General features: G+C 38.6%; 1 protein-coding gene across 1 annotated transcript in view; it reads left to right on the top strand.

Moving 5' to 3' along the window:
* Positions 1 to 671: 671 nt before the first annotated feature.
* Positions 672 to 20,895, top strand: part of TOPAZ1 (testis and ovary specific PAZ domain containing 1) — a 37,738-nt gene continuing 17,514 nt past the window's right edge. The window contains exons 1-8 of the mRNA XM_035319805.1: positions 672 to 1,920; positions 3,414 to 5,886; positions 10,144 to 10,211; positions 11,718 to 11,848; positions 13,028 to 13,089; positions 15,421 to 15,533; positions 17,836 to 17,921; positions 18,378 to 18,515. Coding sequence (XP_035175696.1) covers positions 774 to 1,920; positions 3,414 to 5,886; positions 10,144 to 10,211; positions 11,718 to 11,848; positions 13,028 to 13,089; positions 15,421 to 15,533; positions 17,836 to 17,921; positions 18,378 to 18,515 — 4,218 coding nt within the window. The 5' untranslated portion in view covers positions 672 to 773. The remainder of the gene's footprint in view (positions 1,921 to 3,413; positions 5,887 to 10,143; positions 10,212 to 11,717; positions 11,849 to 13,027; positions 13,090 to 15,420; positions 15,534 to 17,835; positions 17,922 to 18,377; positions 18,516 to 20,895) is intronic.

Here is a 20,895-nt window from a genome sequence, read left to right as displayed (position 1 = left end):
CTGACTTTAGTATCTCCTCAGAAAATGCCTTATTTGAAATACAAAGCTTATGTAAGGTCCTGGTCCAAACACAAGCATGCTCCCTCCCAGTTTTGGAGCGACTTCGAAGAACTGCAGGCCTTATTCTGGTGGATCAAAGACCTAACAACAAAAAAGGGCTGGGTAATGTGGTCTGGGGAGGGAAGGGGGGTATTTGTGTGGGCAATGTATGTGGGTTTTCTTTGCGGGGCTAGGGGGGTTGGTGTTTGTTTGTTTTTGGTTACGTGACTCAGGCCCGGCCGAGCAAGACACCTGCCGCCATTTGGCAACGCCACCACAAGCCCTCGGCAGCTCCAGCCGGCCCCGGGAGCGGTACGGGGAGCAGAGCCAAGCGGCCAGGCCGCCTCCCGGCCCGCCCCCGACGGCGAACTCGCCCTGCCGCCCAGGGCAGCCCCGGGACGGCTGCGGAGCCTCCCGCAGGGGCTCGGCGGCGGCTGTGCCCGGCGAGGCGTCGAGGGACGGCGCGGTGCACTGCGAGCGGGGCGAGGGACACGGGGCAGGGGGCGGCGGGGGGCGTGAGGCGGGGAGGTGCGGGGCTGCTGCCTCCTTCTCCCTCCCGCTGCTCCCGGAGCCGGGTGGTGGCCGCGGGTGGTGGTCTGTCGCCCCGCTGAGGTAAGGGCTGAGGCGGGAAGAGGTGGTGCTCGCCTCCGGGTCCGGGCTAGCCGGCGTGCGGGTAGGGGAGCGCAGGTGAGTGGGCTCTGTGGGCTTGGTGGTGGCTCTTCCAGGGCACTGTGATGCCCCAGTTAAGGTCGGGGAAGGTGGTGGCTGGTGGCAAGGTGAAGGCGGCCCAGAGGGTGGCCGCCAGCCTGAGCTCTCAGGGCGCAGGGGTAGGGCGTGAGCTGGGGGAGTTGGCAGGCAAGAAGAGCTCTCTCGTGGCACTAAAGAGAAAAGCTGAGCAATCCTTACCGTCCTCTGTGCGCCCTGCTGTGCTGTCCAGAGCTTGTGCTGAGCAGCATGCTCTTGTCTTGCCTGTGCAGAAGGAGCAAGTCGAGAGCTGTCAGAGACTCCCCGGTAAGAAAAACAAGGGGATCCAGTGCAGGGTGGCATCCAGGAGCAAGAAGGGTGTCACCACGCGGATAGCAGATGCTGCCGTATGTGAAGATGGGCAAGCAGCAACCAGGGTGGCAGGAACGTGCTGGGAAAAGACTGGAAGCAGAAGGATGGGACAGGGTCAACAGCCATTTCTCTCGCAAATTACCTTGCTGAAGAAGATCTCAGTAGAGACCTGTAACCCAGAAGGGCTGAACCTCTCAGGTTTCCCAGAGAGTTCGAGGAGCTCAGGAAAAAAACGCAAACGTTCCTATATGGAACTAAAATTACAAATCCCAACCTCGGAGGAGGAACTTGACAGCACAGAGAGTATTACTCCCTGTTTGCCAGAAGCAGAGGTGCTGCAGCCTAGAAGCAGTGCATGTAGTACTGAAATCAAAGACATTGGTTCCTTAATGATACTGAAACTGCAAATCCCAGATCTTAAAAAGAATTTGGGGAACGAAGAATCGTCCTTGTCTGAGTCACAACCTTGGGAAGTGGTAGATAACCCAGGGAAAATGAATCAATGTTCTTTAAAAGGTCCAGAAAAGCCCAATAAAAAAGGAAAATACTTGAGAAAGAAAGGCAGGCCATCTTTGGTGAAATCAGAACTACAGGGGCCAAGAAAGAGAGGTGGATCTGCCTTGGTAGAACTCCATACAAAGTGTCTAGAGTCCAAGAAGAGAGCTGTGAGTCTGAAGAAGAGGGACTCACTGGCATTACTGCGTGTACAGGGTTTAAGTGGCCAAGAACAACCAACAGCCAGAGGAAAGCTGCACAAGCGTTGCGTGGTAGAACAGCAGCAGAGCTCAGACCCTCAGAAAGGAGCAGATAGCCTGGGGGAAAGTGGTAAGCATTTGTGGAAATACAGGTGGAGAATTTGGGCTTCCAGGACAAGGGTTTGGTGCTGCAGTAAGACCTTGTTAGAAAGTGAAAGATCAGATCTATTTTTTTTTTCCTTCAGGTAAGTGTATGTGTGGGACAAAGTCCTGCAGGCAGGAACAGGTGGTCTGTGTCCTATCTCAGGGTGACTGTTGGCATGCAGCTGGTAACGTGGCTCTGTGCTTCTTGAGCTAGGGACTTCACAGAATTGTGAATACCAGTCTTGGGAGAAGTTTTTAGGAAGAGGAGAGTCTTTTGTTGAATTAGGAAAATAGTTCTATAGCACGAAGGAGAGGAGACCAAATAAACTGGTGGGGGTGGAAGGGGAAGAGAGAAGGGGTATCAGCAGCAGGCCCTGGATAAGAATTTGTCTATATTTGTTTTCTCCTCCAACATGGTGTATGCGTTTACATGTAGAAGATAAGGCACAAGCAGGAAGAGAGGCAGTAGTTGCAGCAAAACTAACAGAAAAGATAGTAAATTCTACAGTTTTATGCTACTTGATTATTTTCAAATGTGTATCATGCAGTCATTAGTGCTTGCCTTTGTATAATGCTGGGTTTTGTTTTCAGAACTTGCAGCTTTTTTGTCGCTATTCTCTGCAAAGTCCTAAAGGATGCAGAAACAAAGATTTCATTTTGGTGTATTAAGAGAATATTGTATCAAATGATCAATTTTGAAAGAGTTTTTTTTTAAGAATTCTCATTATTTTCAATGCAGTTGTCTGTAAGGCATTCTTTTTACTTCCAAAATGAGTATATTCAAATGACAAACATTTGCTGTAGGTTATTAATGAATATTTCATCTAGATAACAAATCCTGGAAAATTTGAGATACTGAAATTATGTTTGACTTTGAAAACTGAGGTCTTATAAAACCAAATTTTACCAATACTTCGTCAAGTTCGTTCTCCATATGAAATTTTCACGTGCACTGTTTACATAATTTGTACTTGCTCTCAAATAAAAAGTAGTGTTTTAGAAAAACGCAAGTCCTGGAATTTTCCAAGATTTAATTGGACGATATATCTGAAATAAATTACTGCATTATTATAAACAAGCTTTCCTATTACAGAGAATGTACTATGTAAACAAAAGATTTTAAGGCTGATGGTGCAAACGACATCAGTGTTTCCTTGCCAGACTTGCTCTAATTGGTTTCCACCTGTTTTAAATACACAGCTTCCAATGACCCTGTGACATCTTCAGGTTCTTTTCTTTTTTTTTTTTTTTATACATTTTCTGAAGACAAGACAATTTGGTACTCTTAGGTCTGCCAATAACGCTCATTAAAAATGAAAAAATAAGATTTGGTGAATTGTAACGAATGTTTTAGGCCTATACAGTGTCATGTTCTTTACTAGCCCTGAACGTTTTTGTCCTCTTTGTAAAATAATGCATTAGGGTGTTGTTGTTGTTTTCCTTTAGTGTATTCTTTAATAAGACTACTTTGTTTTTAAGCAGCAAAGAAAAAATGGAAAAAAAATAAGCAAGACTCAGGTACGCAGGCTGTGAAGAATTGTAAGGCAAATCTAACTAAGTCAGAAGATCCCAATGAAAAGGAACCTCGCTATTCTGAATCTCCTGCAGTTGTTGCTTTAGGTGGGACTCCAGACAAGAGTTTTCTTTGTCATCCTGAAGCAAAAAGGTCTGTTATACAGCTTAAAAAAAGGAAAGCCGGAATTGATCGTATCGTGTGCTTCCGAAGTTTGAGTGTAACTACAGCAGAAAAAGTGATAAATAAATCTGTGAAACGTGTTGCTGACCGCTGCAGAAAGACCCTAAAGCATTGCAACAGCTTGCTCTGCGTAACAAGAAAGAATCCAGTTGTGAGATTAGAGGCTTGTAGTTACATCAATACATTTGTAAAATCTTTACTTGGTGGAACTGCCAGCACCTTTAATTTAAGTAGATTCTTCCATTTAGCCCAGCATAAGAGAAAATCTGCTTGTCCTGACAGTACGGTAGAACAGAGTGAAATGAATTGCAGCACTAATACAATGAAAAAAGAAAGCTCACCCATAAAAAGTAGTTTATTGTTTAATGAAGAAGTAAAAACTCAACATAAAGAAGGGTATTTTTCATGCTGTCAGAGTCAAAGCAATACGTTTTTAAGTGAAAAAAAATCGAATATTGGTAGAAAGCATGCAAAAAAGATGAAAATCAGTGAGATGTCAGCCGTGCAGAGTGTAAGCACAAATGTGGCTGATGAATGCACTATGTGTGAATTAAAGATGGAAGTTGCCACGTCAGGGTCCTCCTCTACTGCTTTAGGACTAAACCATAAAGAAATGACTCTGTCAGATTCCTGGGATTGTACAGATGACCTTCATACAGGAAACAATACTCGTGAAGCACAAGAGGCATCAGTACAGAGAAAGAATAGTACCAAATCACTGGCATTTGAAGGTGGCTTTAAGAAGACGTCCAAGCTCTCAGTAGGGGCAAAAAGAGAAGCTTCAGGCTGTGAGACACCGCAGTGGCAGTCTGCTACCTCGGGTAGTCTGAGAGCACTAACTCAGGCCCGTGGTGTTTCTAATTGTCACAAAAGCATGACAGATGGAAAACTGAAGAAAGTTAGTAAGAATCTGCGTCAGTTTACCTGTCAAAGAACAGTACCTATGACTGGTAAAAATGTTTGGCCTCGTGAATCTTGTGCCAGGACTTCTGAATGGGTTCCTAAAAATCACTCGTCCATCTCAGAAGGAAAAAGACTTCTAAGTCCAGGCTTTGAGGAATCCTTTGATAAAAGCAGCGTCAAAGCTGTAGGAAACAGTGCTGTGACAGAAAATTCAAGGCAGTTGGATTTGTGTACATCATTGGCAGAAGTTAAGGAATGTGCACATGAAGCAGTGGATCTAAATGCCAAATGCCTGACTTCAGCTGAAACCTCAGAATCCTCTTCTACGGATATTTGTGAGACTTGTAGAATGAGCAATGAAAATGTGAAATCGCCAGTTGCTATGGTTAGAAGCGCTGTGGCTTTTAACCCTGATGATATGCAAGAAGTTAAAGCAACCTCAAATTTTACAGCAAAACCAAAAAATAAAAATACAGGAGCTGTAAAAAAGAGAAGCCGGTCTGTGACAGTCCAGAATAATACATCTACAAGTAACAACAGCAGAATAAACTTGAGCCGTAAGGCATCGGTTGTGAAGCAGACGCTTTCTGATGCAAAACTAATGAAAGTATTAAACACCAGAAACCTGACGAACTTCAAAATTCCTTTACGCATAAACAAACCTGAATCCAGGAAACTGGAATGTGTCAGTTTATCGGAAAGAAAAGCCTGTAGCCCACTAGAGCTTTTTGACAGCGCTAGTATTTCGCAAAGGCAGAAAAGAGATGAGGAGACTGTGGTAAATTCTGAGCAGCAGCCCCTTCCTGTAGTTAGTGATGCTACATCTACAGCTTCCATGAAGAAAAATGCTGGTAAGATCAACAGTAAGGACTTGCATCATGATGGCTCTGAAACCCTTCCAAATGAGACGCCCGCGCTCCCTGAACATGCCTCTTTGTGCCCGTGTCCTGCCCTTGAGAGGCAGCTGGAGTCATCTCCACCAGGCTTCAGTGCTACTGAATGTGTACGGAAGTCGAATTTTCCTGAGCGCTCAGGGAATGCAGTCGACCGTCCTGTTGCATTAGAAATATGTGATGGTGGCCAATCGAGAGTGAATCGTTCACAGCCCAAAAGTGATTTTTTTCCAGATATTCTTGAAGCTTACAAAGAAGATGTTCTTGTCATTGATGTGATTCAGGATGACCCTGATCTTTTTGGAACCAGTGGCGAAGAGGAGCTTACGCCCACAGCCTGTGAAGATTGGTCCGCAAAGGCATCCTGTAGTAGGATCTCCATTAAAGAAGAGAAGCAGAATCTTAAGCCTGAGTATGCTGTTATTTCAGAAAATAGAGGTTCAGTAAATGCTAATTTTAGGTATGCTTATCATTCTTTTTGATGACAACAGTCCCAATTGCTTTGATCTCCTATCAGCATACTTTGGTTGTAGTTGTCAGTCTTCCTTAGAGAATTTGGCTAATATCTGGGCTGGCTTCAGGCATCAAAGTTTGATTTGAGGTATGGTAGGATTCTGAGCGCAGATAAACTATGCTCTGGCTTCCTTGTAAAAACAAGGATAAACCCTGACTGGGAGGAAAACCTAGTCATCAAGAATTGGTCTAGATGATGTGAAATATGAAAGTATAAGGAAAGCTAATTATTAAGAGTAAGTATCTGGCTTAAGCAGGATCCCTTTGAGGGTAGTTTTTTAGTTGTAAAGTGGTACGATACTTAGAAATAGGTCTTGCTTTCCAGGTATGGCTTTTACTTTTGCTGTCTGTGTTTGAGTTAGTGGCTGTCTCTGCAGGAGCTTTCCATTCTGACTTTCTCCTTCCCCACTTCTCTTGTACCAGCGGACATGTGAATAGTCTTCAAATCTGTAACTTGGCTAACACGTTTTGGATGTTTATAAGCCTGCATCTTCATTCAGCAGATGCCTAGTGTAAATTATCAGGCATTCAAGTTTTTCTGGGTTTTGAGGTGATAATAAAAGTCGCTGAAGGGGGGGAGAGCTTTAAAGTAGCCATAAGCTTTTATTAAGCAAGCAGTAGTCCCTTGTGGAATAGATTAACTCAAGTCACTAGTCCATTTTCTTTTCTCTAGGCTCTGATACCTCTGTTTGATAAATGAGTTTTGAGTTTGAATTTTTTATTTTAAAGAGAAAGCCAAAATTTAGAAAGCAACTGTATGAGGTTTTTTCTTCTGAAGATAAGTTTTTTGTTGTTGCTGTTTTTGTGAGAGTGTGTGTGTGTGTGTGTGTGTGTGTGTGTGTGTGTGTGTGTTTTTTAATTGGATGGTGTTTGATTTTCTTCCTTTGCACTTTATGGGTTGTTTTACGTTATCTTCATTTTAAATAAAACTTAAATTCTTTTCAAAGTTGCACCATCTTATAACAGCATTCATTTTTTGACTCTTTACTCTCTTTATCCTTTCCCTGTCATTAAATTTGTGTGAGAGAGGAAGAGAATCTTCTTCAGTGTGCTGAGCAGGTTTAGGCATGGGAATACTTATTTTTTAAAAAACAGAGTAATACTTCTTATTAAAAAAACCCTCTGAAGAACAGAGCTCAAAAGACAGGTCTTTAGTAGGAGCATCCGTCTTCTTAGGAAACAATTAGGCTGTCTCACTAAATTTATTAGAACGAGCATTCACTTTGTATTTTTGTATGGTGCAAATTACATCTTAAACGTGCTGTATATATCAGAATGAGTGGTTTCTGTATATTGCCACGGGGTAATCATGGCCGTTTAGAGATGGGCAAAGTTTCCAACTGACTGTGTCCAGACAGCTCTTGCACAGAGTGGAAGACCAGACCTTCCACGCCCTTCCCTACCATAACACGTGAGTGTAAAGTTTGCCATTTGTACAATACTAACTGAAGATCTATTGGGTCTTGTGGTTATTTCACAGGGAGGATAAATGTTGGAGTAACGTTATCAAACCATTAGGTGAAGACTGGACTTGATTGAAATCAGATTTCAACTTTCTACCTCATATCTGGAGAATTTGTGTGCCACTGGCCAAGGAAAATTGAAATACACGGTTCTGATTTCTTAGAATTTCTCTTAAATTTCTAAAGAAGCAGGCAAAATGAGCTGTTGTTGCTTTGTACCCACAGTAAGCTGACGCAAAGATCATTAGGAGGTTCCTGGCTGTGGTTGGTAACAGTCAAGAACGTACTAATGAACTGAATAAGAGAAAATTAAAACAGACCTTCCCAGAGCTTTCGGAGATAGCTTATGATATCACCAGTTGATGATATCTCAACATCAACTCAGGTTTGATGTTGAGAGTGGCCAGTTCATGCTGTCATTTTTTATTTTGATAGCATTCACCAGATAAAACTGTGACTTCGATTTTATCTGCCCAACCAAAAAAGCGATTATGCTGGTAGAGTTATGTTTACATCGTACTACATATTTTAAAACAAAATGCTGTTTCTGCTCATGGCCTTTCCTTAGAAATACCCTGGTGTGGTATGTATTTCGTTGTTTGGCTTCTTATTTTATGCATATTCAATTTCGCTTTGCAGCAACATTAGTTTGGAAAGCTGCTTCCATCTGTCTGCATAGAGCAGCGAGTCAGAACTGCACTGTTGTCAGCCATCTCGAGCTCGTGTGAATTCCAGTATATGCATGTTTTGCTTCATGTTAGGTTAACACTAACCATTACACTCTACAAGAATACAATCGAAATGATCTTAAGTAGAACAGAGGTGCAAGTTCTTGATGCCTGCAGGTGGTGGTTGTTGCTGACTGTTTTCTTTACATGTAACAGAACATAGCCCTAATTTCCCTTCAGACTGATAAGAATAGGCAGATGATGAGAGAAAGGATCTGGATCATTGCTAAAATTGTTTCAGTGCTTGTGTGCATGGGGATGGACTTCAGTAGATTAATTTTTGTGTGATGGTGTTTCACTCTGTCATTGATACCGAACAGTAAGAGCTGTATGTCTGCCAGCAGCAAGTTATTCTGAAAGTACATAGCTAGCTTGTTAAAGCTTTTAAAATTGTGTTGAGTGTTACTTAGGAGTGTTTAATAGTATTAAAAGTGTAATTGGAAAGGACACCGTTGGTGCATTAATTTGTGCTCTTCCTCCAAACACAACTTTCTGAGATCTAGCAGCTCAGAGCCAGAAGATGTGGTGGAAGAGCATCAGCAGCCATTCTTGCTCAGAGGACACTTCTGCATTTTATTGTTTTCCTTTCAAATAAAATCTATAAACTTTAATCCCTTTTCAAATGTACAATAGCAAACTGAACAACACTCTGGTTCATGTAACTTGTTCTGTAAAAAGAGATTTGTTTAAACTTGATCATCAACAGGATACAAGAGCATCCTGCATTCGCTACGCAAAAAAAATTCTAACGTGATCAGTCTGTTTCCATTTTTAAGCTCAAAAATGCATTGATTGACTTCTGCAGGTTCTGACAGTGCCCCTAGATCTGTCAGGCTGGTGAGCAGCAGCCGAGTGTTGTAATAAATGTAGCTTTCTGTATATGTTCGAGGTACCTTCTTTGCAAGAACTTGAAAAGTGGTTCTCATAAATATTTCAGACTACACAGCAGAATCTGGTAAGGATTTGGAAATGGCATTTGACCTGAACATAAAGATTTCAGTCTCTTGATGTTGTTATATATTTTCCATTTTAAAAAAACCTGCGTGAAGATGACAGCTTTCTGGAAATGTCTGCACTGCGATTTTACAAAAAAAAAAAAAAAAAAAAAAAAGTCAATTGTAGGCAAAATCACTGAAGCTCTTCTTCATTTCATAGAAATGTATGGTCATGTGGAAGAGAGATGAAATAAGCCTGCTGAGAGCCCGCTTCTAGTAAAAATTAATCTTATCTCTGCAGACTTGCTGTAACTTGATTAAACTCTGTTTCGTAGTATTTCTTATAGACCTACATAGGTGTCTGTGCCTTGCACATCGTGTAGTTCAGAGTTACACATCCTGGGAAGCTTTCGTTTCCATTAGGTTCTTGCAAATTTCCATTGTTCCATTTTACTGGGTAGCTTGCTGCTGTAATACTTAGTCTCATTCACCAGGTATAAGCTTCCAAAATCTGTGATGATTACTTTGTTGTTTTATTTATTCTGTATTTGATTTTTAATTTATTTTTACCTTCTGCGTTTTTCTAAGGAGAAATACAAGATATTCTTCTAATTTATCTTTAAGTAGGTGAACTAAGTAACTTTCTGTAAACCCTTTTCTTACTGTCTTTGGGATTCATTGTTATGCAACATGTCTTGAATTTACAATAACTATAAATAACACTTTATAGCTACTTATTAATTGGTTTATTAGCCCAGTATTCCCATACCTTCCTGTATAGAAAAGATTCCCTTTTTCCCTACCTTATGCAAAGGTGAAATGAGATGATGAGCTTGTACTAGGAAATCTGGATTTAGAAATGTCTTGTTTTTAGTTGCCATGTCTAGGTGTATGTCTGTAGGAATGGACATAGGATAGCCAAAAGAGATTTAGGAACATTCCAGTGAGGGTAGCGTATTGTAAGTAAGGACTCGGTCTGTAGCTAAAAGTATTACTGAAAACTAATTTTACACAACTGGGTAGATTCATTCTCTTTTTGCAAGATGGAGATCTTAAATGTACTTTTTGTTCAAAACAGAGACATTACCGTACAGGAATCTGGAATGTTGAATCATGCTGGAAATTCGCAGGATTTGGCAATAAAAGGTAAGCGTCGGAGAAAGGAACCACAAAGATGTTCAGTGGGAAAGTCTGGGATCTGTGCTTTCCACATAAAATGAGAACTTGTCAGTTAATAATGTCTTATTGTAACAGTGATTTATTTCCTAATTATGTAAAGTGCATGTCTTTTGAGATGGTACAAACCACTTACAGAGAACACATCTTTCCCTGTAGTTCTTGTCTGTTGATAGTGCTGTCTTTTTTCTGTCCTTTTCTCTTTCCTGTCCTTTATCTTTTTTCCCTCTTTTGACATCTCTGGCACTGCAGGAAAGGAACTCTATTAGTTGATGAGACAATAGCAAGACATGGAGTGTTTTTATATTAACGTGTTAGGTTCATGTAGAAAGAGGGAGTGGTTGGAGCAGAAGTAGCATCTTGGAGAAAAAAGGACTGAATTTCCCTATGGGAATAGTGAGCATTTGTGGGAGAAGAGGTTTCAAACTTCAATGATTACAAGGCAAAATAATAGTTAAGGGGGTGTAAGAGCTCAGATACCAAGACCGCTGAGGTGCAATAGGGAGGAAGTGTACAGCTAAACCTTTTATTACATAAATAAAGGGCCAGAGCATGGCACCTACAGTACTGATGTGACTGAACCCAAACCTGGAAGCCAGTCCTGTACTCTTCAGTAACTTCTACTTTACATAATCTGTTTGTTGTTTTACATCATATTCTAATGAAATTAGAAGTCTTTGGGTCTTCTTGTGGGGCTTAGGATAAAGGTTTAAGCAGCTTATTCGTGGCAGGTCTGAGTAACTTAGGATCCAATTGCACACTTAAGTTACCACATGCATATTGATCTGTCCTTGATGACTTTTTACTATAACTTTTAAAAAAGATAAATGACCTGATGATGATACAGACACCGGTGACTATGTGATACGATGAAATAGTGAATTTCTTTCCTTTTATTGTGCTTAAAGAACCGCTTCGGAGAGCTGCAGTCAGGTGGTCTGTTCATGTCCTGTGGCACTTACAAAAGGTGCTGAAATTTCCTTGCACTGAATTCTTATCAAGTTTACTGTATCACAGGAATTTGATTTATTTTTTTCACAGCTATCTGTATTTACTGATGAGTTACATCATGTCATTATGATTAACTTAGCCTCTTCTCCAGCAAAGACTTAAGTCTTTATTTGCATAGCAAATTAACATACATATCTTTGGCTGTGTTTTAATAATAAATCCTAACTGAATTTATTTTTAAAATATTGAATTCAATGTGATATAAATAAACCTGTTACGCTGTTCTACAGGGACTACTGCAGAACATACAGCTTGGTTGGAATTTTAATTGCAGATTCAGTTTAATGTTTATTTGAAAGCATTTGTGCTTTAAAGTGAAATAATTTTACATGTAAATTCTGCATTTAGGAAGTCCTAAAAGTTCTTAAATGTCATAGGTTGTAAGTCTTTGTAATATCTAGGAAATAAAAGTTTTGTTGTCTTGTAGTATGGGAAACATAAAGTAATGTGTTTGTATGTTTTCAGCTACAGATATTAAAACCCATAATTCATCCAGTAGAAACAGTCCTTTGCGAGGTGTTACTGAAGACTCTTTTGAAGATGGGCAACTGAGAAAGCAAGATGGATTTCTAAAGAGTTCTGAAATTAATGAAAAGGTACTGAGAAATCATTCTTTCTGTCACTGAATAGTTTAAGAAATGGTAATCCATGTATTTGGATAGTTTTCATTGCTAATTTTTAAATTCCTGTAATTAAAAGATATTACATCCAGAGTTCTACAATTACTGTATGCTGTTGACATTTTAAGTTTTGCTTTATGGAACTTGTTTTTTGTTTTTAACATGACATCAATAATCTATCTTCAAATTAGAAATGAAACAAGATGCTGTCATCTCAGTTGTTAAGGTAATTCTGTTTTACCGGTTGTATGAAAAATACTGTTTCAATGGACACATGAGAGCACCACTGTGCATATGTAATATTTTTAGCTGACATACGTAGTAAAAGTAGGTGTCCAGTACTTCTCACTGCACAGCCTCAGAAGGAAAGGATGGCGTTTGAACCCAGGGGAGCTGCACAGCCATCCTGCCTCTAAGGAGAAGCATTTTGTGACTGATTACTTGGGCAGAAGTGCCATGACAGTAACATACTGATTTCCTTGCAGTTCTGAGGGAATGTTAAGCAATTTTCATGCTCACCAACTTTATTTGACCTTTACGCTCTCTCACCTTCTTCCTCAAGATAGTAAGTCTAGGTATTTTAAGAGTTGCTGAAGTTTTATGCTATTTACTTATTTGATAATGGATTGGAGTTTATATTTCACTGCCACTCAGATGTAGGTGCTGATAGTGTCTACTGTTTTCCATTACATCTGGAGTGGGTAATGATTTTATCTGGGTAAGTTAAACTACAAAGTTCAGATGGCTAAAAATTGGTAAGTGCAATTATGAGGTAATCAAACAGTAAAGAATGGGTTTCCCTGGCAAAAAAGAATTTTAAAAGCAGAATGGAAGCATTTCCTTCAGCAAATGATATTGGTGCTCCTAACGTGATTCATAAAGTGAACAGCACTCTTTTGTCCCCAGTGGGTTACAGAGGATGAAAGGGTCTGTCAAATTGTATAGGTTGCTGGAGAAGCAGTACTTGCTGCAGTATTGCCAGGCCAGTCCCCAGATGGGCTACTTCGTGGTGTTGTGGCTTTATAAAATCAGTGTCCTCATATGTGTGCTTTTCTGTGCCGTGTTGGACAACAATAAATATCTACAATTAATCTCACCCAAACATCAATCTTAACCAAAGTTGAGCCATGAAGTACATTTTAAATATCTTCACAGTTCAGGTTTGCAGATGGAGTGGCTGCTCTTGAACCAGGAGAAAAAGGTGAAGCAGAAGAAAGGTAAGTACACTGTGTCCTTCAAGTAACCCGTGATGTTCCCCAGTCACTTTACAAATACAAGGTGATGTTTTTGCCAAAACACCGCTGGCATTTTAATTTATTTTTTTCTATTACAACTGATTAAAAAAAAGTGTCAAATAGTGTAATTCATAGTGCTAAGTACAAGAATATTATAGCCATATTGCAGTAGTAGCCTAACAGACAGCAGTTGGTATTTTGTCTTCTGACTGGTGACTAAATATAGCCACTTTATGTCGGTGTCTCACCTGTGTTGGCATCTCAATATAAATACAATGCAAGATAGATTTCCAGCCACAATAGCATTTACTAGAACATAAAAGGAACTCTCAGCTTTCTTTTCTGCCTCTTGGGACTGTATAAATTCATGAGACTATTTAAAGATTTCATTCAAATTCAGACTGACAAATACTTGAGCAGCAGTAGAAAAAGGTGCTTAAAAACATGGCATGTGGAGTTAAGCACGTGCTTAACTGTTATGCTGGCTCCAAGCTGCTTACTTTGCTTATTGTACTTACAACTTGAAGCGTCAAAGTAATATGCTTCCATTCAGCATCAGCCCAAAAATGAAGCGGAAGACAACTTTGTAGAAAAAAAATAAACTTAACTAATGGAAGACTCAAGTAAATAAAAGATAAACTGAGTCACAGACATTCAGAGTCATTTTCACAATAGTCAAGAAAATTTGGCTGGCATAGAAGAGGGTACTGCTTTTTTCCAGTACAAGTCACATTCCTGTGACAGACTTGAAGTGTACCAAAAGTACATTATATGGAGAATATTACATCTTTTATTTAATTGGCCAGAAGCTTCAAGCTGTTCCTCCTGTTAAAGTATTTTAGATTTACTATATGCCATAAACGGCTCTTTATGCTACAGAAAAAATAGATGATGCTGGATAAAAATATTTGTGCAAGTTGTAGGACATAAATTCATGTCTTTCCTTAACAGAGCATTAGAGCTGAGTTAACTTCCTTAGCTGAAACACAGCACTCTGTGCTTACTCCAGTCCTTCATTTGGCGTAAAACTCTTTTCTCTAGTCTTACTCAAAAATGTTACTATTGCAAAGTTTCTTCTAGAAGAAGACATGGCTACTGTCCTTTTTTAGCAAACTCTGCCTCTAGTGATGATATCAGTTAAAAAAAGAATTTGTTCAGCTATATAGTTTAGAGTTCTTGACTGAATTGTGTAGTTTGATGTGTAGATTAAAAAGCAGTCTGAGGTTGTTATCCTGAAGGTAGGCTGATACGAAAATCCTGTTGTATCACATCTGAGGCTGGTCTGGTGAAGAAGCATAATTTTTTTTTTACATGGTAACTTGGAAATTCTGGGCGATGAGATCCACAGATTTTTTTCCTCTGAGGACTAATGCAATATATTGAATAAAAATAAAGATAGATATTAATGAATTTGGGCTTATTCTATGAAAAGTATTCTTCTCTGCATTAGCATTTCTGCTTCAAAAACTGTATTAAAACAGTGTGGAGTTCCTGAAAGGTTTGTGTTATCCTTGCTATAAGAAGTAATAAATAGCTAGAATGTGCCTCTCATAGGGGATAGCAAGACTATTGCTTTCTCCAAACAGCAACCATGCTGAAATGTTGTTCGTACAGAACCTAGATTCTTAATTGAAGGGAGGAATATCTGGTAAAAGGTATTTTCTTCTCCCATGGCTTTATTTACAAATAAGAAAGAGATCTCTAAGTATTTTGCTACTTCCACCTTATTTTGGAAAACATTACATTTTCGTAATCTCATTATCTGGAACATACATATTTGGGAATAAAAGCAGAACGGATTTTTAATTGGAGTTCTCTTTGAAATATCCTAAATATTCTCCTGCATACAACTGGTTATTAGGAAAGAAAATGGCTGGCTATTCAAATGTAATTTCAAAAGCTTTCTGGATTACTTCTTTGTCAGATGTTACAGAACAGTCTACTAAAAAGCAGATGCTTCGTCAGAAGTGATAGAAATCATCTCAACCTTCCTGTCAGTATAGTGAAGAAAATTAAAGGTGGTTCATTGGTGCCCTTTCTACTAATTTACTAAGTTTCATATAGTTATGCTTTAGGACAGATTAATTCCAGCTGAGATTATAGTGAGGTTGGACCAAGCTATGAGAGCAATGAAAATAAAGTTGTTAGGACTGCTGGCCATTTAAATATACAGTGAGTTTTTAAGTGTTGCTTAAATTTTTGCAGAAATTCTCATCTTTTATATACTTAATCCCCCTTTATAGGTTTTCAGTATATGAGAGAAACACATGTTTAATTTGGCTAACCAAATGTTTGTTTTTTAACACTCAACAGTGACTGTCGATACGCAGACCTTATGAACTGTGAGCTGCTCTCAAGATCGCCATTGCATGTCCCAAAAATAAACGTCCTCAATGAAAGTACAGTGCTGAAACCCAGGAAGAATGGTATCGTATGCTGTAGTAGTGAACCCTCCAGAATTTATTCTTACATGTGTGTTATGTGCCTGTAAAGTCGTAAGGATTTTCTTCAGTTTCCAAAGTCACTGGCTGCAATTTGTTTTATTTTTATATGTGGAAGCAAAAATAAATGCGCTCATGCAAAAGGTTAGGTTTTTGTTTGCTTAGGTTTGTTTTCTTCATTCTTGTTTTGGATTTTTAGCAGATTCCTATTAGGTTGGATGAAACATCAATCATCTTTTATAGTTCTCAAATACTTTAACGGTACAATAATGTCTGCATTCTTAGTATTTTGACAGATTGTGTTTGAACCATGTTTTGAGCAAATAACTTATTTTTCTTTATTTGTGGTCGGAGAATGTGACAACAGGTTTTCTTGATTGATTGTTATCTGTCAGCAATGCTTGGCAAAGGAATTTGCCCACCTTGCCGAAGATCAGAAATTTCTTGTGTATGCCAACTCAAACGTTTGTGAAGCATTTGCTAAAGCGCATCAAGGAAATGATCTAGATTTAATAAGCAGCACTTCATTTTGACCTGGTATATTTCACAACTGGGACAGGTACCGCTGAAGTGTCTCGGCTACCAGAGAAATCATAATGTAATGGAACTGTAGTCGTAGCTTCCTTATCTTTTTCCCTGCACATGAGAACTCTGATGTTTAGCCTTACATAAATGCATAGTTTTATTTGGCAAATGAGATAGAGAAAAACCAAGACTTGATTACTTATGGTTAGATAGGCGTTCTGTTCTTTTGCAACAGCTGTTTTGGGAATTGATGTTTTTAGAATGATAGGTTAATGTGGATGTTTATAAATGTGGATTTTCTGAATTGAGATCAGTGGCAGACGTTCTTGCTTAATTTCAGATTATACTGCCAGTCGGAGTTTGTAGAACAATTTTATCATCACATCACTTAACAGTATTTTTAGGAAGTGCAAGAAACATAAATGCTATAAAAAGCGACTGAGAAATATGTCTCCAGACTACAGTGGTTTAAAATTGCTCATGTCTTTGGCCTTAAAAGTGTACTCATATTCTGAAGAGTTCTTATAAACCTTCCTTAGTATCAGTTGAAATAGTTAGCAAAGCAAGAGCTTCTGTGCTGGGAGTGAGTAAAATAGCCCTTTTCTCCCACAGAAAAGTGCAGGCAGGATCAAGCTGTTTCACTTTCTAGTGCCTGCTTCGCTATGAACTTGGCATGTGGTGGCAGAGAGAGTACAAACTGTTGTTGAAAGGACCTGGCCCGAAACTGTAGACCGTGGGGACAACAAGAATCTAGAGGAAAGACTTCTGAGCTGAAGTCCACCGTGGCATTTTTCTGCAGCTGCTGGCTGTTTTCTCAATCTTGTTCCTGTCACTAAATTTATCCCTTCCTAAATTTACTAAATTCCCCATCATCGCTGCACAGAGCCATGCAGCTATGGCAGAACTTAAACATTTACATATTTAATTGTTCTATTTCTACTGCCCATCCTGTGACGGCACTATCTGTTCAGAATGACATACCGATGAAGAGCCTAGTGCAAATCTCTACTAGAACGTGCCTCTCTATTTGAAGTTCTTTATTTGAACTGTAGTTTTTCAGAAAGCCCTAAGCACCCTGCCTTTTGAATACCCAGTTCTTTCAAGATGCCAGATGGGCACCGTAGAAAGCAAGGCATTCAAAAGCTCTTACTCCTCTTTAAATGTGAAGTTTAAGAAATTGAACTCTTATCCTCTATTAACATTATTCATTCTTCAGAAAAAGAAATCTCCATTATCAGCAGTGTTTAAAGATCTAAACCCAAGTTTTGTGTTTAAGAAACCAGTAACTTCCATTGGGCTTGAGCTGGATATAGCACTGCTTGAAACATACAGATGATAAAAGGTTTTATTTCAATTCGGAAAAGTGGTTTAAACTTTTTGTTAGTGATGTGGCAGTGCAAAGATTACTGGTAAAGTCTTTTTTTTTTTTTCCTTTTAAAATTAAAACTTCTGGATATTTTCATTCCATTTCTTTTCTCATCTCTGTAAGTTAGATAAGAAGTCTTGCATAACGTTGTGAAGTTTAATTTTGAATGTTTGCTATTAAGCCCTTACTCTTGAAGTTTATAGTCTCGGTTTCAGGATAACTAAGAAAAGTGCAACTTACATTACTGGTTTTAGATTGTATTAATCAAATTTTCATTAATCATTGCCATGACTTGACAGATTTCTAAATATAAGGAAAAATAAGATAAATGAGAATGGTTTCAGTATGGTTCATTTTATTGCATGATCCATTTATTGTCTTCATCCTAATTTTTAGATTGTACATTTTCAGGAAAAGGCCTTTCCCTGCCACTGCAAAACCATGGAGATTCTGAGCCATGGACAACAGACAAAAATGCAAAAGTGAGTTGCAGAATCTGTGGTGATCTCTGATACTTCAGCACTAAATTTATTACGGATATTGAGACAATTCTCCACGTGTCCAGTAAGAAATTACAAACCTGTTAGATTTATGTTTCTACTCCTCTAAAAATGTTATAAATGACTAAATACAATTTCTGAGAACAAAACCAGTGATTTGTTCACACTGGAGCTTCGCTGATTTCTCTTTCCGTCTTAAACAAAAATGAATTTAGGAGAGACTGCATTATCCATTATGCTGGGCACTTGAAAGGGTAAAGGAATCTGACCTGCCCAGAATTATCATCTTGTTATCCAGAGTCATGCAGTGCAGTAGTTTGTCATCTTTCTTCTTCTAATACTTTGTATTTTGAAATTCTCTTTCTCTCTCAAAAAAAAAAAAAAGTGCTTTCAAAATATATATATATTTTTTTCTGCTTGTTTTAATTTTATTTTTAGGCTTCTCATTCAGTCCAGCAGATCCTGGAGATGATTGACGTGCCCCATAAATATTGCAGATATTATTTCACGACTTTGCGTGGCTGTGAAAGGGCAAAATGTTGGTTTCGGCATGTTCCTGAACAAAGACATGAAAAGGTAAAGAGATTTATTGAAGGAAGAAGCAGATTGTAAATGTGAACACTTTTTAAAGCCAAACAACATCTCCCATGTTCATTTATATATTGAGAGAGAGAGTAAATGTCAGAGATTGATGGATCAGAAGATGTTCAGAAGATCTTTTGAAGTTCATTTTAAAATATGCTAGAATTTTGAACTTGCAGACTTTGAGTGCAGACATCAAGAAAAGAGTAAGAATTAGGCCATACTGATGTGGAGTGGTAGAATGGGGAGGTGCTGAGACGTTTCCATGCCAAGCATCAGAGACCTGTAAGCAAAAACAGACCTTGTATAAGTTCTTAAAATCAAAAGCCATATATGATCTACTACTTTCTGCAAGTTTTGTGGAACAGGTGCATGTCTGTTTAAAGATGCTGTGATCTCCTCCAGTGGAGCAGAAATTCCCATATTTGCAAGCAATACTACTTTTCTGGTGGTGGGCAAAGTAGTTGTGTTTTCAAAACCCCTAACAAAGAAATTCTACTTCCAAGAACTGTGCAAAGCAAGCTAATTGTGCTGTCACGTAATAAGATTTTGGCATTAGCTGAGACTTCAGTGGTTATGTAAGTCACTTAGAAGGAAATAAAACATTAAAACAACAAACAAAGACAAATGCCTAAACTTGTCCTCGTCAGGTCTCACAAGATTATTTCTTATCTCGTTGATACGAGTTAGAATTTTATCATTAGTGTCCTCAGGTAAGAAATTACAAAATAAGCATGTAAAAAGTAATTTGATTTGTGTTTTTCATTGAACCTGATAGAGGCAAATAATAGAAAAAATAATTAATCAATTAATTAAATGTACTGTGTCAGAACTTTAAAAATAAGTTCCTGTAATTTGGTGGTGTTTTTCTTGATGTTGTTTCCTTCCTTTTTATGTTTTGAGAAAAAGCTGCTTTTTCTCTGATGCTTTGCAACCTCTCTGAAAGTTTATATGACAGCTTAGAAATACTACGGTCATTTGAAAATAATTCTTCATGGTATGTTTTCCTTTTGCCTCAGTTGTGAAATGTTTTTGGCAGGCTGTAGTGAATATCAGTGATCTTCAGCTAGTTTGTGTGAATTATCATGGTTTGTAGAGCTTCTTTTTACATATATACACATTGCAAAACAATAATTATTTGTGTTAAGCTATTAAAATCCTTTCCATATGATTTTATTTATGGTGTAGCACCCCAGCAAATGTACAGTTCTGCCCACCAAACACAGCCTAACTTTCTCGGTAGTCTGGAAACATATTTTCATTTTGCTTTGTTTTGCTTTATTTTGTTTTTTTTTGGAACTATGTAAAATGATAATAGGCCATACACCTCATGGTGGCACCAAAGTACATAAATGGAAGACAGGTACAGCAGCAAGAAAGAAGTCATCTAGTGAGTTTTAGGGGAAAATAAATCTTTGTAGGAACTGTTAAGCAGACTAGCAGTCTACTTGTTCAGTATTAAGTTTCCAATGATGGTTGTTAGCAGAATTTTTGAAGAGATCTTTCCCCATACTGGAGCTTCCTTCATTTTCAGTCGGTAACGTATTGATGCCTGATGACCTAACCTACTAGGATTTAATACTCTTCACAGTTGGGATTAGTCACACAACAAAGCAGTGATCAAATTCATGAATGTTTTGAAAATCAGCATAGTCTTGAGCTCAGCACAGTCTTGAGCTCAGCACGTTCTGCAAGTCACCAGTTTTATTTATTTAAAGAAAGTTGCCTTTCGTTTCACACAGTGAAATCTCTTTTATATTAGGGAAAGTAAACAAGACTATTAAGACTGTTTTAAATACTCCCCAGAGATAAGGTAATGGTTTTAACTAGGTTTAGACATCAGTTAGCCTTCCAAGAATAGCTGTCTTTCAGCGTGTTTACAGTTTGGTTCATCCTGTCCATGCAGCAGTTACAGGAATTAAGGCTGAAAAATCCCCATCACTTACTATTTAAAAGGTTATACTAAACTAAATAATTGATTGATTCAGATGTCTGATAAATCTAAAGGGTTTTGGAGCATCGTTCGACACTGAATAATGATATGCTTTTGCTGAGATTTTCATATGTCTCTCTGGACCATCAGTGTCTCTGTTGCCATGTTTAAAATAATAATAAATAAAAAGGTTCTGTGTTTGTCCAAAGGCATCTCACTCCACTTAAAAATTTTGTTAGTAAAAAGGAATGCTTTTGACGTTTAAATTAAAATGGCAAAAATAGTTAGTCGATAGTGCTGATTTGGCGTGATTGAAGTGGCAGCATTGTCATCAGTTAAGGGTGTTTTCTATGCAGAAATGCAAAACTAGTTGATTAAAATAGTGACCTATTAGTATGTGGAAGCATCTCCTCTTGTTGTATTAGTTGTCTTGTCCTGCCG

Source organism: Oxyura jamaicensis, chromosome 2, assembly GCF_011077185.1.
Source record: "Oxyura jamaicensis isolate SHBP4307 breed ruddy duck chromosome 2, BPBGC_Ojam_1.0, whole genome shotgun sequence".
NCBI classification, from domain to species: domain Eukaryota; kingdom Metazoa; phylum Chordata; class Aves; order Anseriformes; family Anatidae; genus Oxyura; species Oxyura jamaicensis.
The sequence above is the reverse complement of the archived record's forward strand: the minus strand, read 5'-3'. Positions and strand labels throughout refer to the sequence as shown.